The 17,658-nt window shown below is 39.3% G+C and overlaps 1 protein-coding gene across 1 annotated transcript in view; it reads left to right on the forward strand.

Moving 5' to 3' along the window:
• The first annotated feature begins 12,684 nt into the window (after window positions 1-12,684).
• The window catches only part of LOC117423655 (unconventional myosin-VIIa), a 40,899-nt gene continuing 35,925 nt past the window's right edge, over window positions 12,685-17,658 (forward strand). The window contains exons 1-3 of the mRNA XM_058990063.1: window positions 12,685-12,770; window positions 16,431-16,475; window positions 17,162-17,263. Coding sequence (XP_058846046.1) covers window positions 16,458-16,475; window positions 17,162-17,263 — 120 coding nt within the window. The 5' untranslated portion in view covers window positions 12,685-12,770; window positions 16,431-16,457. The remainder of the gene's footprint in view (window positions 12,771-16,430; window positions 16,476-17,161; window positions 17,264-17,658) is intronic.

The raw sequence follows: 17,658 nt of genomic DNA on the forward strand, positions 1-17,658 counted from the left end.
CACGATTTGTCTGGAATGAGGAAGTATGCAATAAGACGGTAACTAGGACTTTCTAAGCAGCCGTGAAATCCAGGTAGAGATCTATAGAGAAAACTGAGTGAAACACAACACTGAAAAAAAACAGAGCCACTCCGAATGATTGCAAACATAAGGAAGGGTCTTTACAAGTGACATAAGAAACGTTATGGATGCTTGATCTCAAAACGTTGTCAAGTCGGGTCTTAATGGATCCCAATGATTCTGCATCAACGCCATGGCTAGGTATCCTCACCACTCTGTGTAAAGAAGCGTTACCAAGTCTTTTTTAGTACTTCCATTATCGGTTTTATTTATACAGCATGTGGTCTGCTCATTCAGACTACCCTGATGGAACTTCCAGTAGACCTGAGCAGGTGGTTTACTGGTTTTCAGCTGGTTCAGGAGACTTAGTTCTGGTAGAGAAGCTGGTTAAACTGGTCCCAGGAATATATAGGTCCATTAAAAATCTCTTTACTGTAATGTTCCAAAGTCAACATTGTGTTGTCTACACTACACAATGATATAAACCTTGTCTAAGAGTGTATATCGCTGCTGGGGACCCAGGGTGACTGTTCTAACTCTTAGCTGATTGCCATATCACCAGCCGCGGCTGAATGTTCAGATTGGCAGAGTCACCATTCCCCTGCCCTCTGCTCTTGCCTTCTAACCACTTTCTTTTTGTTTGTTTGTTTCATTAGTTTTTAACAAATGACAAAACTGATAAACCAAAGTTACACACATTTTTAAAATCCTGTTAAAATGTCAAGTTTTAATTTTCCCTTGGGGTGCATAGCAGTTTGAGCCATTTCATGTTTTACCGCAATTCGGTAATGTAGTGCCTATTTTGTTTAATTAACTGTTTATTATTTAATAAGAATTTTAAAAAAATCTATGAAAAAAACAAAACAAAAAAAAGAAATATACAAAAATGTAAAAATCATATACAAATCAGCTGATTTCAATTTAAAATATGCTCTGTGTGTGTACGCTGTTTGTGCTTCATGTTTTACTCTGTTTTCAATGAATATTGCTGCATTCTCAACCTGCAGCACCACAATATCTGTGGTGCATTCCCATTGTCCCATACATACCTTATGTTGGGAGCCAAGGTATCTGTACCACTGATTCTCAGCTCCCTCTCAGATGTATTTGTAAATGCTTTCTTTAATCCATGAAAACATAGTGAAACATGTAATGGCTTAAGTTGCAATGACTGCCTCCTTTCCACCTTACCTTGCACTGTCCCTTAAACAGTGGCCTCAAACACAGCAAACCATTCAGACAAACTTAACAGTAAACTCCATTCCAGGTTTTAGTTCCAACCAAAAAGAATAGCCCTATTACAACAGACTATAAAATGTTCTATAAAATGCAGTGCACAATGTGAAAAGCTTCACATTTTATCTGTTTATACATTTTGAAATGAGTCAAAGATTTATGCAACAAATATTTGCAGGTTGTCCAAGCCTGAATGCTAGCTGCTAAACAGGTTTTATTGACGCTTTTAAAGTTTTGATAGTACCAATCCAATCCACTTTGTGCAATATTGTAATCTGTAATATGTGTGAGATATAATTGAAAATTGTGACTGTGCATGAGAAAACCTGGCTAAACAGAATTTTGCAAAGTGATGTACACAAGCTACCGAGGTGAAGGTTTTTCATTTTGTAGTTACTCTGCCTGAATATTTCACTAATGTCTTTTCATGATGCGGCTTACACAACTATTCAACCATGATGGTCATGTTTCAAAGGCACAAAATACTGTACAAATATGACTTGCCTCTAGAGCTCCACTGCCAGTCCCGACAAGGCGGGTGTGAGACATGATCAGCACCAGCTTGTCTGCTTGCCATCTTAGATGCCCCTGAAACACTCAAGTCAGGCTGTGTTTCAGCTGGTCAGGAACAGCAAATCAATTAAATATTATCTCACGAAGCAACAAAACCTCCACCTTTACCTGAGTCAGCTCAAAATAAATACAGAACCAGAGTCGGCGCAAAATAAATACATTCAACTAAAAAGCAAGTGCTGTATTATGGTATTTTGTGTGCTAAAAAAAAAAACACCAAAGCGCCCTGATTTGAACCTGAATGTCTTCTGTCACACTAACATGTTCTTATCAACACCATGGGTCTTCTTTCCAGGCAGGGTTCTGCCCCACTCAACACAGCTCTAGTTCCCTCATCACTTCAGTCTCAGTGAAATTCTTCACACCTCTCATCTTGTAAACCAGTCGCTGAAGTTTGGCTCCAGACCAGTTCACCTGTTACTATATTCTAGCCAATAACTCAGTCATCAGATCAGTTTGCTGTCTCTGAATCATTGTCCACATTTGTTCTGAATTTAAGACTGGAACATAAAAAGTGGTCTATATACAGTATGTTTCTAAATGTTACTTCAAACAGTTACAGTTTTTATTTGTAGGCTGCAACTGCTGTACCACCCTGAGCCCTCCCCAGGTCAAAGGAAATAATCCATATTGCCTTTAAAAATATATCCAAACTGGTTTCATTATTTTGTAAATCATTTGTCAAAGGATAATCACACAGTGTATGTATTTTAATGGAAACAACACACTACGGACACAGCATTGAAAGGTCAGGCATAAGCATGTGTTATGAGATAATACCTATTGCTGTTCTTGGTTCAGTCAAATGCCTTTTCCATCGGCCACAGGGACTGGCATGAAAGTGATTTGAAATCAGACTTCTTGATTCCATGAACAGCATATGGTAATCAAATCGATTTGATCCCATTAAGTACCAAATCAAATGTTAAAATCAGAATACAAGGTGTATTTATGTAATCTGATACATTCTACAGCAATATTTCTTCACAGAAAAAAAAATGAAATCCTTCGTTTTGGCTACAAACAGCTGCGTCCTATTTTGAGACCAGTGACATTTTACGCCATGAAGCCCAACATGGAGCTTTATCATCACTGTGGGTAGGAAAACACCAAGAAATGTATCATTTTAAGGCTTTAGTTTCTTGTTTTGTATTGAAGTGTCATACAGGCACCTGAAGGGCTATTTTTGCAGAATTAACAGCTACTTGTACATTTAGACTTAAGTTTTGTGGTTAACAAAATAAGAGTAAGTTATAATGATATAGTTAAAGAGAACGGGTAGATGCCAGTCCAAAATGCTCCAAACATTACAAAGTAGCCTGTCCTCAAATGAGGACAATGGCACTTAATGGGATAACTGGGACTCAGTCCCAGTTAGGATTGCAGGCTGTCAGATCTCTCCAGCTCGCACTGATGTGCAAGTTACCTAATAAGGGTTCCAACATTCCCTGTGCTGTAATGCAGCAACAAAATCCTCCCAATCTTCTCCTGTTTCTTGACTTCGTTTTACACAATATGAACTGCATAGGTTAGTCCAGGACTAAGCAACAGAAGGCTCTTGATCCATAGATAGCTAATTGAAATTTACAATACAATTTGGAATAGGGTTAAAAATACTACAAGGAAAGTCAAAATTCAGCATTTTTTAATATGCTTATTACTGTTTCCAAAGTGCAACTAAGTGTATTTTAATAGCTTATCAAAACAATGCACAGCAGACAAGGTAAAATATAATGATCAGCTGGAACTTTAGTGCATGAATGAACACAATCACGTTGAGAAAGAACTTTTGTTTTTAGAAAAAAGGAACAGTTCGATACAATCTATTGCTATCGAAATGCTATCCTTTTAGGATGACATCATGGGCAGGGTCAATTCCATTTCCAATTCCTTCGAAGGAAATTGAATTGATATTTTAGAGACATAATTGTTGTGATTGTTCAACTGCTTTCATTTGAAGTCAATTTAAATGACTAACAAGTGACTTCAATTGAAGTAATGTGTTGCCACTGTGAGAAGCTCATTTTAACAGAATACTGCTCATGAAATTTTGATCAATGATGTGTTTAGAATTGATTAAAAGGGAATTGGAATTGGGAATTCATTTTAAAAAGGAAATGGAATTGGAATTGAAAAACAGGAAATGACCCTCAACCCTGATCATGGGTTACATTTTAGCACTGGTTCACAGTTTTTTCTCATTCAGGGCAAAAGTGCACTGGTCTGTTGAACCTGTCTGCCACCGACGTTAATCCTGCCTTGCCTGTGCTTCATGAGAAATGCACACCATGACAGAGGCTATCTTCCCTCAATGGGATTACACAGCAGGAGTGAGTGACCTCAATCACAATGATGTAGAGAGAGGAAGTGAAAGACTGCGAGAGAGGGAATGACAGCGGCACAGTCATGGGTCAGAGTGAGCGAGAGGCAAGGACCTTCTGCTAAAAGCAATATGGAGCAGAGCTAATCATGCAGGGCTTCAGGCTCGGAGATGCACAGTCATGGGACTGAGTGAGCGAGAGGTTAGGACCTTCTGCTAAAAGCAATATGGAGCAGAGCTAATCATGCAGGGCTTCAGGCTCAGAGATGCAGAGTCATGGGACCGAGTGAGCGAGAGGTAAGGACCTTCTGCTAAAAGCAATATGGAGCAGAGCTAATCATGAAGGGCTTCAGGCTCAGAGATGCACAGTCATGGGACCGAGTGAGCGAGAGGTAAGGACCTTCTGCTAAAAGCAATATGGAGCAGAGCTAATCATGCAGGGCTTCAGGCTCAGAGATGCACAGTCATGGGACCGAGTGAGCGAGAGGTAAGGACCTTCTGCTAAAAGCAATATGGAGCAGAGCTAATCATGCAGGGCTTCAGGCTCAGAGATGCACAGTCATGGGACCGAGTGAACGAGAGGTAAGGACCTTCTGCTAAAAGCAATATGGAGCAGAGCTAATCATACAGGGCTTCAGGCTCAGAGATGCACAGTCATGGGACCGAGTGAACGAGAGGTAAGGACCTTCTGCTAAAAGCAATATGGAGCAGAGCTAATCATGCAGGGCTTCAGGCTCAGAGATGCAGAGTCATGGGACCGAGTGAGCGAGAGGTAAGGACCTTCTGCTAAAAGCAATATGGAGCAGAGCTAATCATGCAGGGCTTCAGGCTCGGAGATGCACAGTCATGGGACTGAGTGAGCGAGAGGTTAGGACCTTCTGCTAAAAGCAATATGGAGCAGAGCTAATCATGCAGGGCTTCAGGCTCAGAGATGCAGAGTCATGGGACCGAGTGAGCGAGAGGTAAGGACCTTCTGCTAAAAGCAATATGGAGCAGAGCTAATCATGAAGGGCTTCAGGCTCAGAGATGCACAGTCATGGGACCGAGTGAGCGAGAGGTAAGGACCTTCTGCTAAAAGCAATATGGAGCAGAGCTAATCATGCAGGGCTTCAGGCTCAGAGATGCACAGTCATGGGACCGAGTGAGCGAGAGGTAAGGACCTTCTGCTAAAAGCAATATGGAGCAGAGCTAATCATGCAGGGCTTCAGGCTCAGAGATGCACAGTCATGGGACCGAGTGAACGAGAGGTAAGGACCTTCTGCTAAAAGCAATATGGAGCAGAGCTAATCATACAGGGCTTCAGGCTCAGAGATGCAAAGTCATGGGACCGAGTGAGCGAGAGGTAAGGACCTTCTGCTAAAAGCAATATGGAGCAGAGCTAATCATGAAGGGCTTCAGGCTCAGAGTTGCACAGTAATATCTTTTATTTTTCGTTGAAAAATGTTATTGTTGGGATTTCGTGAAAGTTACAAAATGTTGGAGTCCCGGAGTTTACTCACTATACATCACTATACAGTAGTCTCCGCGTATAGGAACACCTCCTAAAAGAACACTTCACCTAAGGGAACACCCTTGTGGTGAAACAGATTTTTCCCATTGTAAATGCCTCGGCTAAAGGAACATGAACTTTACTTAAAAGAACACCTTGGCACCAATAGCAATTTGTTCACAACGGATACAGTACTGTTTTGGAACCTGATAACTCAGTCATCAAATTTAAATTAAAATGGTTTATTCAGTCTTTTCAAAAGCGACTTGTCATTGTGAGAGTGTCTTGAGGCACACTAATTGGTTTATTAAATCTTTCCAGAACCACTGTCATATCTGCAAGTCAGAAAGTCGGGACATTGGCCAGCAGCATTGGTAAACCGTATTTATTATTATTTTTGTAGTAGGTTTTATTTTTTAATGGTTAAAGGGTAAAGTCATGTGAATTGATTAACCATTTCCACAGATTTATTTATTTTTTTGTATCGGGAGGGTTTTATCGGTTAAAACCGAAAATCAGAAGCCCAAATTATAATCTATTTTTTTGGCTTTGCCTTCTTCAGATTGCATATATATATATATATATATATATATATATATATATATATATATATATATATATATATATATATGAATTGTAAGCCTTTTTCTGATAATTTTATTAATATATTATGTAGCCTATTATGTAAAATTACATATCTAATAATAATAATAATAATAATAACAATAATTGCATTTCAAAGGACAATGTGCTGTGTGACAAAGACCATCCAAATGTTTAAAGTACAAATTATTAGTGGTAATAAGTGGTAAGCTTGTACCAATCATGATGAAGGACTGAGCTACGAAGACAGACTGAAAGAACTGAATCTATTTAGTCTGGAATAAAGAAAGATTAGGAGGGACATGACTGAAGTCTTTAAACACTTAAAAGGAGTTAACATAGTTAACCCTGACTAACCAGGACCAGAGGACACAGTTGAGAATTAAGTGGAGATAGACTTAGGACAGAGGGAAGGAGACACTTCATACAGAGAGTGGTGAGGGTATGGAATGGGCTACCTAGTCATGTTGTTGAGGCAGAATCACTGTGATCCTTTAAGATCAATCAGCCACTAGGAACCGGACAAGATTAGATGAATGATCTCCTATTATGTTCTTCTGATTTATGTGTGAATAGCCACTATTTGCAATGTGTGTATCGTGCCGTTAGTCTGAGCAAGCCCATATCCGAACCCATTTTGCAGTGACAGCGACAGTGCTGATGTCCAGGCTTTGTCAGTTCAGGCTTATGAGCTGGTAGAGCTCCGTCTCTCTAAGAAAAAAAGTTTTCTCATGACACTGAGTACTTTACAGCTCTGGTGGAAAAAGGCTTTGCTGAAGTCATGGTTTAACAATCCAGTCAGATTTCTACACTGATGATCATTAAGTCCACTGAGGTACTTCCTGCTGATCAGTTTGCTGCCGTGCGAGAAACTAGAGTGGTAGTTTGTGTTTATGAGTTTATTGCCTATTCGTCAGGTGACTGGCAGGATTTACAGATGACTATCTAAGCATATCCAAGGTGATTATCAATTAGATGCTTAGACGCTGTAAACGTTTATTAACTGTCAGGTTAACGGCAATCCTGCAGGATTCAATGAAATTATCAAAAGTCTCAAAGTAATTTTATTGAATGAGACATCACCAGTCCACTGCCATACAGACCCCATGTACCACTGTCTTCTTCAACTAGATCATACTGCTCCCAGTTCACCGGTACAAAAGCTGCCTTTACACTAGCCTTCTGACTTTAACTAAGGTGTAATGCTTGATTACACAACAATGAGCAGCAGTTAAGTTATTAGTCAAAAAAATGGCACGCAAGATAAAGGGCGGTTCTAACTGATTTGGTAACAACAGCGCTTTGTCATCACAGGTAATGGAAATCAATATTAGGTGCCGCAACATTAGAAAGAGATTTCTTATGGGTTTGCTCTGTTAGGGGGGGTAGTGGAGGTAGGCATAAGTACATATGTATCGCCTACACAACGACTGTGGGTGAGGATTTTAATGCCCGTTTTTCCTCGCTCAGACCCTTAAAACTAAATGCGGTAACACATAATATATCTGGAAACTGGTAGACAGAGGACTAAAGAAGTTTGTTTTCTGCTATCTAACAAGCACTTGACCTGGGCCTAAACAAAACGTTCTACTTAAAAATGTGTTAATTATCCTTAAACCTGCTGTAAGTGGGAAAGACGGGCCCTGTGAATGCAGCTAAGGAACATATCATGTCAGTGCCAGTTAGCAGGCCTTGTGCAAGGGGCTAGATTGACTGTAGACAATACAAGGCATGGTCAAATCCTAGAGGCAATTAGCAACATTTCTTAAGTGAAGCCATTAAGTGAGCAAGCTGCTGAAAGTAGTTCCGGAGGTATGCTCAATTTGCTGTAAGTGATTGCCATTTATATAAACCCTGTCAGTCAATCAGACAGCAGGGGGTTCTGTCCATTGTGATTGAATCAACAATAACCGATGCATTGAGAACACTATATTATTCAAAAGCAAGAATCCAAACAAATCTTGCAAACTTTCATAACAGAGTGGAGGCTGGGTGCGAACCAGCAATCACGCACACCACAGGAGTCTGAACCACTATTCAACAGAGCCAGGTTCGTCTGCTTTTAACCTTATCTCATCTCACCGACGGGACAGAATCCGTCACGACAGTGTATCACACAACACTGCCCGGTACACTTACTGGGTAGCTAGCTACAGGAAGCTGGATACGTGAGTCTCCAAATGTCCGTCTTCCTCCTAAGAAATGCAACGTTACCAGGCTGTTGCCTTTCTGGTTTAAACTGACCTTGGGGTCGAGACATCATTTATTTGCTAGGGCACCACAGAGTGTACCACACCTTCCGAGATTATCACCATGGAGCCACATTAGCAGGTGTATCCCAGCTGCACGATTCTACATGGCACATGAGTATTATATTAAACACAATATTCATGTGTCAATTAGAAATTGAGCTGTATATCAAAAACCAACACACAAGGTTTGTGGAGAACTCGGTTCAGGTTTTACAGGTGAATGCTAAATTACAGTAGGTAATTTATATATGATAGTTTTTTTTACTCGCCTCATTTAACCGTATTTGTTTAAGCATATAGAGCAATTATTATATACAGCATGTCTTTTCCTGAAAACAGTGATTCATTGAATGAAAAATAGTTTAATCTGTGGAGGCAAATTTCAATGAAGTGGTTCCTGACCTCGGATGTTGTTGCATTGTACAGTCTTTCTGTCTCCATTCTGTTATTTTAAACACAACCTTTTATCATCATTACTCACTTTCACTGGACTTTTATAGACTTTTAAGATATTTACTTGCAAACATGGGCTGCGTTTACACCTTTGCTCTCTCGTTTGAAATCCTGAAAGTTTGCTAAGAATATTCAAAGCTAAAAAACACTGCAGTATGTACGTTCCAGCACTACAATTAAAACAATGACTATTCAAAACTTGCATTTAAGCTTCGATATCAAGGTTATTATTATAGAGTTAATAATGGCTAGTGTCAGTGTGTGGTTATATTGTAGCTCTTGGCTGTAAACAGACCTGCGCTTCCAGCCTCGGTCAGATCCCATATACCCATGTGGATATTTCCTTATGACCATCATCCACCAAGTTTGAGCAAAGCAGTATGGTACTCTCAAATTACCTGTGAACCCAACAATATGGCCCCGGATGATAATGTTAATACAGCATCCCTTGTCCAAGAGGTAAGACAAATGTAGATAATTACGATTAACTATGTCTCTTAGTTAACCCAGACCCAATACTTCAGAACTTCAAATATATGATGAAGGTGTATCAGTAACAATATATAACAACTTTGGTAAAGTAATGCAGTTTATTAAATACAGAATAACTAGATGAATAAAGAAGTTACCGGTATGGTGTTCAAAATGTTACTGAATGGCATCAATCAATGGAAATAAATAAAATGGTTAAATCAAACAATCAATGAGAAATCAATTAGTTTAACATCTTGAGGAACAGGTCCTTAAACAGTGGCGTGAGGAACAGTCGTGAGGTTGTCTGTGCATCTCTGTATCTTCACTTTTTAAACTGCAGTCACCAGCAGGAGTCTGTGAGATTGTTATTGTATCCAAGGTCGCAGGCCAGCAGCTTGAACACAAATCCACAGCTGCTCTAAGACGGAACACAAAAGGCTGAGAAAGTTTTGTTGCCTCCAGTCCACTTTCACTGGTCCCCTTGTCTTTGTAGATCAAGCGTCTTCTTTTGAAAGCACAGGCAGGGTCCTTTCAGCAAGATGCTCAACTTTGCATCCTTTTAACCTGATACTTCTTCATAGTTACAAACACTGTCCATTTCGTTTCCAGTATTTGTTAACAAGGTCCCACACTCATTCTCTCTTGGGTTAATTATTCCAATTAACCAACATCTTTCTTTCAATTTAAGCTTTACATCAGCGCTTTCCCCTTTGTTAATGGTGGGGTCACAAAGGTAACCTTATTGTCCAATAAAGTTACAGGTTTCCAGATGATGATTTACACAGTCACTGCAATACTTAGGGCCTCATTCACTAAATGGCGGTGTGTTGGACATTACACTGCAGTGGACTAATCTTCTAATTAGCATACACCTTGTAACACACTGTATATACCTCGCAGTATGGGCTAAACGGAGTGCCAATTCACAACAAGTTAAGGTGCCTCTGTATGAGATATCCAACTCTAAATACAATAGAACCCTATTCTCCATTTAAACACTTAAACGAGTATAAATGTAAGATGTTCCATGTAAAAACAAATAGATCAATTAGATTAAAACACATTTTTATTTCAAAGCTGCACATGAATGAATGAATGAATGAATACATACATAAATAAATAATATTCATTTGGTATTGATGACCGATGTGCTTTCCCACAATACTTTTTACTTCCAGTAATTAAATGGTTGGTGTGTAGCTCCCGACGTCTCATATACTCAGAAACCATAATCAATCTACAGTAATGCCTGCAATAGTAATGTTAACCTGATTTCATTAAATTATTTATTATTATTATTATTATTATTATTATTATTATTATTATTTCTTAGCCGACGCCTTTACCCAGGGCAACTTACAGTTGTCACAAAATATACACATTTCAACTAAATAATTTCCGACGTACCTTTTAGAAATAGGCTCAGTTTTTAAACACAGTTCCTGTCTCAATGAAAAGTTAATTACTGTTCCTTCCCTGAAAGCAAGTTGTGCTGTCTGTCTGTTTCTTGCCTAACAGCCTTCTATACAGTAGGCTATCAACGATTCTATACAGATAGTTAGATTTGCATCTCTGGAGAGATTGAAATGGTGACACAGAGAAATGGAGACTGTTACTCGTATGTCAAATGTGCATTTAAAATGGCTTTATACTGCAAGTACTACCACCAAAATACTGTAAGGTAGAAATACAGCATAGCTACAACATCACAGTACAATACAATAGATCATCGTATCCCACTTCATTCTGGTGTGTTTACATTTATATTAAAAGTGGGAAAAGTTAATAAAAGAGAATTCATTTTGATGTGCCTGTCACAAGGCTGGGTGTACTGATTTCTACAAGGACATGTAGAGGCATAATACACTAGGATTAAATGAGCTTCTCAAATGCCAGTTTCAGTTTTCTAGTCTCAAATAGATTGCAACACTAAAGTGCTCCACTGTGAATGTTATTTACAACTTAATTGATTTAGAGGTATAATAAAAAGGAGTGCCACATTGTTTTTCATCTCTTATGACTGAAAGACCAAAGGCTATTACATGTTTAGGGTGTAAGCTAAACTTGTTTTTCATACTTTCGAAATGGGGGAGTCTAATTGTTAGCTAACTGGAGCCCACCCAGTACTTTAAGTGAGGTTCCAGGGGGTGTGGGGAGTGTTCAGTAAGGGTACTTGTGACTCCCTACTCTCCTTTTGACCCTGAGGACCTCAACCACTGGTCTGCTTCCCCCAGGTTTCGAATTGCTGGTCTGGTTTAAATGTATGGAACTCTGTGCCCAGATGAATTCAGTACTGTTTCCCAGCCCTTATCACTCAGATGTGTTGCTAGGCCCATTACAATGTTTCCCGTTTAGCTCATAATAAACGTGCAGTTAACAGAACAACAAAGCATGATTTCTATTGAATAAAAGGTAATTGTTGCACCTATAACTGCAAATTGTAGACCATGCCTCAGTGATGAAAAACGGTTGTGTTATTAGTAGTGTAATATGAAATACTTTCTGGCCGGTCGGAAGATTTGCAGTGCAGATTTCTTCTCTCTCCGTCACAGTGTGTTTTATTTAAATGGGTCAAAGATGGTGTGACAGGGAGAACCCTGTCCCTGGTTCTTGCGCGGATGTATGCAGCTCTGATGCGTAACAGGAGATGCGTTGCTAGGCAACCAATTGAGCAGTTAGGCTGGATCAGGAGGTCCAGATTTGCTGGGGGGCGCGCCCAGGGAGGCTCTGTGCAGCTCAAAAGGCGTCAGCGCTACAGCTCAAGGCGACTGCACTGCCATGCTACACAGAGGGGCGCTTTGTTGACATCAAGGAGGAAAGCGTCCGCTCTGTAGGATTAACTACTACAGAACCACTCAACTTTAAGATGGTGCCTGTGAAGGCTCTGCTCAGCCAGGACCATCACAAACTTTTATTTTTAGCTTTGGGCTAAAACACTAGGGCTACCATTGCTGGCACGCTAACAGCATCTGTGTGCCAGTGTGGCGTGTCAACAGCAATGCTTTGTGTCTGACTCATGATTATTCAGTGACGACCCACATACGTAACACTTCCCCCTGTTACTGATGGGCTTTAACTTGTTGGGCTGCTGATTATTGCCCGGCCTGTTGTCATGGTGAAGACAGATTGCTTCCAGTCATTGGGGGCAAAGTCCTGCCATAAAGAAAGGATGAGTGCTTAAGTGGCTTCCTCATTTACAGAGAGTCACCAAACCAAGGACTGTAAGGGAGAGACGCTAACGCTTGGAGGCTACTGAAAAGCAGGCTTCAAAAACGATTCACAAAACCACCCTCAGGATCTTCCTAAAAAGGTAAAAGAACTTGCTTCTCCTTTATTAAAGCCTTATATTCTCAAAATGTTATTTAGAGGGCTTTTTGTCTCGGGGTACACTGTTACGTTTTCACTCAGACAGTAACACTTTAGTAAAGTTTTATAATGATATCAGCCATTTCTAGTTTTATTGTGTTTTATAAAGATTTAAATCTTGATAGACACAAGATCATATTTTTATTGAATTCCTTTTTTTATTATCTTATTTTTCTATTAAATTATTCTTGTATAGTCCTGCTGGTTTTTACTATTTGTATCCTGAAAATGCAGGCTCTGAATGCCTTTATATTCCATATGGTTATGAATAGAATATAAGGGGAATGTTCAATTTATTGAAATGGTAATGTATCGAAACTAGTGATAGCCCTAATAGGTTGAAAGACTGTTGAACATGATCATATCTTGAATGACTGGGTACACCCAGTTATGAAGTTAAAGTCCAAAGATGTTCAAACTGGCCTAAGATTATACAAAGCTTACCTCACAGAGGGACTCATTTAATAACTTTTAGCTAGGGGAAAATTATATATGAAAAATATAAATACAAACAACTAAGGTTATTTTATTCTGCTTTATTATTAATGATGTGTTCTTCTCAAAAAGGCCTCAAAATGCCCTTGTTGCATTAATTTTTATTCAAATGCCCCCCCAACGAGACATGTAGCTGTATCCTTGTTATGCGAGTGCAGACCTGGTCCACTTAATACAGAAAAATACATTACTTAATTTGAGTGGTTTAATTGAGGTTAATAAAGTCCTAAATGGTAGAGTGTAATCATAACTACGCTAATTCAAATATAGGGCACAAAGGGATGTTGACTAAAAGTCCTCAATGGAAGGTAGGAAACAGAAGCACTTTTTATCTAAAGAATAATAAATGTGTATTTTATGTTGACGTGGAAACAGAAGGCTATATTGAAAAAATATATATCCATGTACATACGTTGGTATGTGCAAAAAATATATTCCTGTAATATACATGTTCCTAAGAAACAACCCGGCGCCATTATCTCTCTCGCTACAACAAGCACAATGTAACGGAGAAGAAAAAATAAAAAAATAAAAGACATGGACATCAACCAAACAATGACGAGAACTCCTCAGAAACAATGAAGTGCAGACCAATAACAGAACAGAAGAGTTTCACGAGTTTTAAAAGAGCAAGAAAATGAAAATACAAGGAAACTTTTTTTTTTTTTCTTCTTTGAATTGGTTTTGGGCTGGTAATGCACTTGTGACTGGGCCCAAAACTGCCTTATAATGAGAATGCAAGTACTAGCGGAATGGCAATATGGGGCAAGTGTGGCCATGACCACACTGCCTGTTTATCAGTTCTATAATATGAAGTGACACACTGTATTGTCAAATACAGTGTGTTGTTAAATACGTGACTTAAATGTGTTGTTAAATACATGACTTAATATCTTCAAATGTCTTTTTAATTGTTTGGCTCCAGGTTTTGTGGCTTGAATTTCAATCATTTTTCTCTAAATGTGCCTTACCTTGCTACACATGTAGAAAAGATGGGGCTGGTACAATTGATTAAAACAATATGAGGAAGTCTGTTTTTTCCTGAAAGCCAGATAATTCTAGATTTATAGAAAAATGAAATCTCAATATTGGGGCCGTCCCTTTTGGAGTGCCGGCTCTAGATATTAAGAAACTGACACAGACTGTCAGACAATAGTTGCATTGCGGCCAAACCTTGCACTCGGTGCTTTCTTTTAGATGACCAGTATTTGTACGGAATAATAAAAAAGAAATGGCGAAGTATCCCAGCTAAGTAAAGAAGGATCCAAAGTCTAATTTCTATGCAAAATACCAATTTAATAAGCTGGAGAATACCCCCATTATGGGAACACACATTACATGGATCCGGATCGTTTAAGATAAGATGAGGAATCATGTCATTTACGATATACATTTTATTGGCTTGGACTTTATTCATTTTCAGTGTTTGTGTAAGATGAGTTTCTTCCTTATTACAGGGCTTGGCTGGAAATTTCCTTCAGGCTCTTTGGGTGTGCATGATCAGCTTTATTATTATTATTTATTTCTTAGCAGACGCCCTTATCCAGGGCGACTTACAATTGTTACAAGATATTACATTATACAGATATCACATTATTTTACATACAATTACCCATTCATACAGTTGGGTTTTTTACTGGAGCAATCTAGGTAAAGTACCTTGCTCAAGGGTACAACAGCAGTGCCCCCACCGGGGATTGAACCCACGACCCTCCGGTCAAGAGTCCAGAGCCCTAACCACTACTCCACACTGCTGCCAGTAAGGTTGCCAATACTGTTTACACACTAGGCTTAATGCAGTAGCAAGTGAAACCCTGGGCTGGACTTGCTGATGTTTGCCTTCACCCTTAAAGGGAATTTGGGGAGTGAGTTCACCTGACCTCCAAATGAACTACCCCAGAGGAAATTTCAATAACTAATCCCGACGTAGTGTGTGGGTTCTTTCCCAGCATATACTGAACCATGGTTGAAGTTGTGACAAAAGTGAGGGTTTCAATGTGCTGTTGTTCCCTATAGACAGTATCAGGAGGTCATGGAGATTACAGCTTACTATTTCCTCTACAAACGTCCGTGTTTCTGGTATTTGTAATCCTGTGTAGATCAAATGGAGCTGATGCGCAGTAAAAAGAAAGCTCTACGTTTACATGATTGACATTGAGGTAGTTCCTTAGTTCCGCAGTCATTGTTCCTTAGTTCCGCAGTGACTGTGCAGGTTTCAAGTAGTTAGTGAAAGTGTCTGGTTGGTTAATGAAAAAAAAGACAGAAGAAAATTAGAGCATAAGAACAAGAGGCAGCCATTCAATGCCCACTAATGCTCCTCCAATTCTTAGTAGATGATTGATCCCAAAACTGTCAAGTCAGTTCTTAAATTGACCCAATCACTCGGCATCGACATTGAGGCTTGGTAACCAATTCCACAGCATCCCCACTCTCTTCGACCCTTGATCTGGCATAAAATGTGAAGACCGGTTGAGGGAACTAAATCTATTTAATCTAGATTAAAGAAGAGTTAGAAAAGGAATAGGCAAAGTTAAACTTTGTCAATATTTTAAGAGCAGTAGAGAGATCAGGACCAGAGTACACAATTTGAAATTGAGTGGAAGCAGACTTAGGAAACAGGGTAGGAAGCACGTTTTTTTTACACTGAGAGGGCCGAGTGTATGGAACGGGTTATCAAGTCATGTTGTGGCTGCTGAATCATCAGGACCCTTTCCAATCTGACTTTCTGCGATCAATCATCTACTAAGAACATCTTGCTGTAACGTTTCTCATGCTATGATCATTGTGTCGTTTTACACATCATATAAAGTATTATAGCATGTATGGTTATTGTATTGTTTATTTTGACATTAGTTACATCCCAAAGAGGAAAAAGAAAAATCCCTTAAAATGCTGGTGTATGGACATTGAACCTCAAATAAATGCTATGACTGCTGTAATAAGATGATAAGTAATGTGTTCAGAGCCTTCAAATCATTAACTTTCAACACACTGTACTCTGGCTAAGGGTTTAAACATGTCCCTCAATTACATTGGCACAGGCCACACTGCAGCTATAAATCTTTGAGGTGATATAATGATCTTCTTCTCTTTGTTTTCATGTTTGCAGGTTTCAGGGAAGGAAAGATATATCACCATGGTTGTTCTAAGACAGGTAAGACACCTTACACGAGCCAGGTTCTCTGGGAAATATGTATTTATCATTAAATCATTTGTATACATTTCTGTATGAAGATAATACGAATGAATTGTCAGGGAATAAGAGGCCATAGATGTATGCATCACAGTCCAGCTAGAGCATTTCATTTCAGGGGCACTTTTATTAGGGCAACCCATAAACAGTAGCCATTGAAGCAGAGCACTGCTTTTCTTGCTGATCCATCCATCCATTCATCAATCCTTCACCTATACCTGGTATAAGTACAAGCCTGAACTCCCACCCTCTGCTTCCTGCAGAAGCCCACACATGCTTCATAATGAAGCAACCCAACAGCAACCCAAAACATAGGCTTCAGTTTAGCAGGGGTTCAGGTCATATGAGCTGGCATGCACCTCCTGTTAATCTGCATAAGCCTCCACAAACAGTCAGAGACCAGCATAGGAATACTAGGACCAAGCAACCCTGTGCGTTTGGAAGTTGGAAGTTCAACCATATTTGATTACCCTGTTGTGTGTTATAGATTTCTTACAGGCTCCTCAGTGTAAAGATATTGAAATAGTGTCAATACTGTTATGTACCACTGTAAAGCCATCAGCTGACCGCTCTGCTACACAGAACTCCTAGAGAGGCAGGTGCATTTCTCTTTACAATGCCTAAGTGATATCTTCATGGGCCCACAGGGAGATTATGTTTGGCTGGACTGCGGCTCCGGGGTACTGATTGGAGCGGAGGTGAAGCTCTCTGATACTGGACAGATGCTGCTGGTCGACGATGAAGGAAAGGTCAGTCACAAACCTCCCAAAACTGTTGTTTGCTTAAAAAATTGGTGTATGTTGTTTTTCAAATTTGAGATTTATTGTAGGAAAAAAATAGTTTATTAAAAGAATAGTTTATTGATATTGCTCCAACCTCACCTTGGATCTTGTCCTTCGTTCTTTATACCTGTAACCTATTTGGAGCATTAAGACAAGGTCTTATTATGCAAGTTGGAAGACACAGTACCCACTGGTAAAAACAAATGCACCACAAACCTCAGTGATGAAGGAAAGTACCTCTCTTTATTTTAAGCTTTACCTCAAAATTTATGAATGCATGTTTGAGAAGTGATGGATGACTATATACAAGTATTGGGACATATTGTGACTGCCTGTACCTTTTAATGAAGTATATTCAGCTT

The sequence above is a fragment of the Acipenser ruthenus genome, chromosome 17 (genome assembly GCF_902713425.1).
Source record: "Acipenser ruthenus chromosome 17, fAciRut3.2 maternal haplotype, whole genome shotgun sequence".
NCBI classification, from domain to species: Eukaryota; Metazoa; Chordata; class Actinopteri; order Acipenseriformes; family Acipenseridae; genus Acipenser; species Acipenser ruthenus.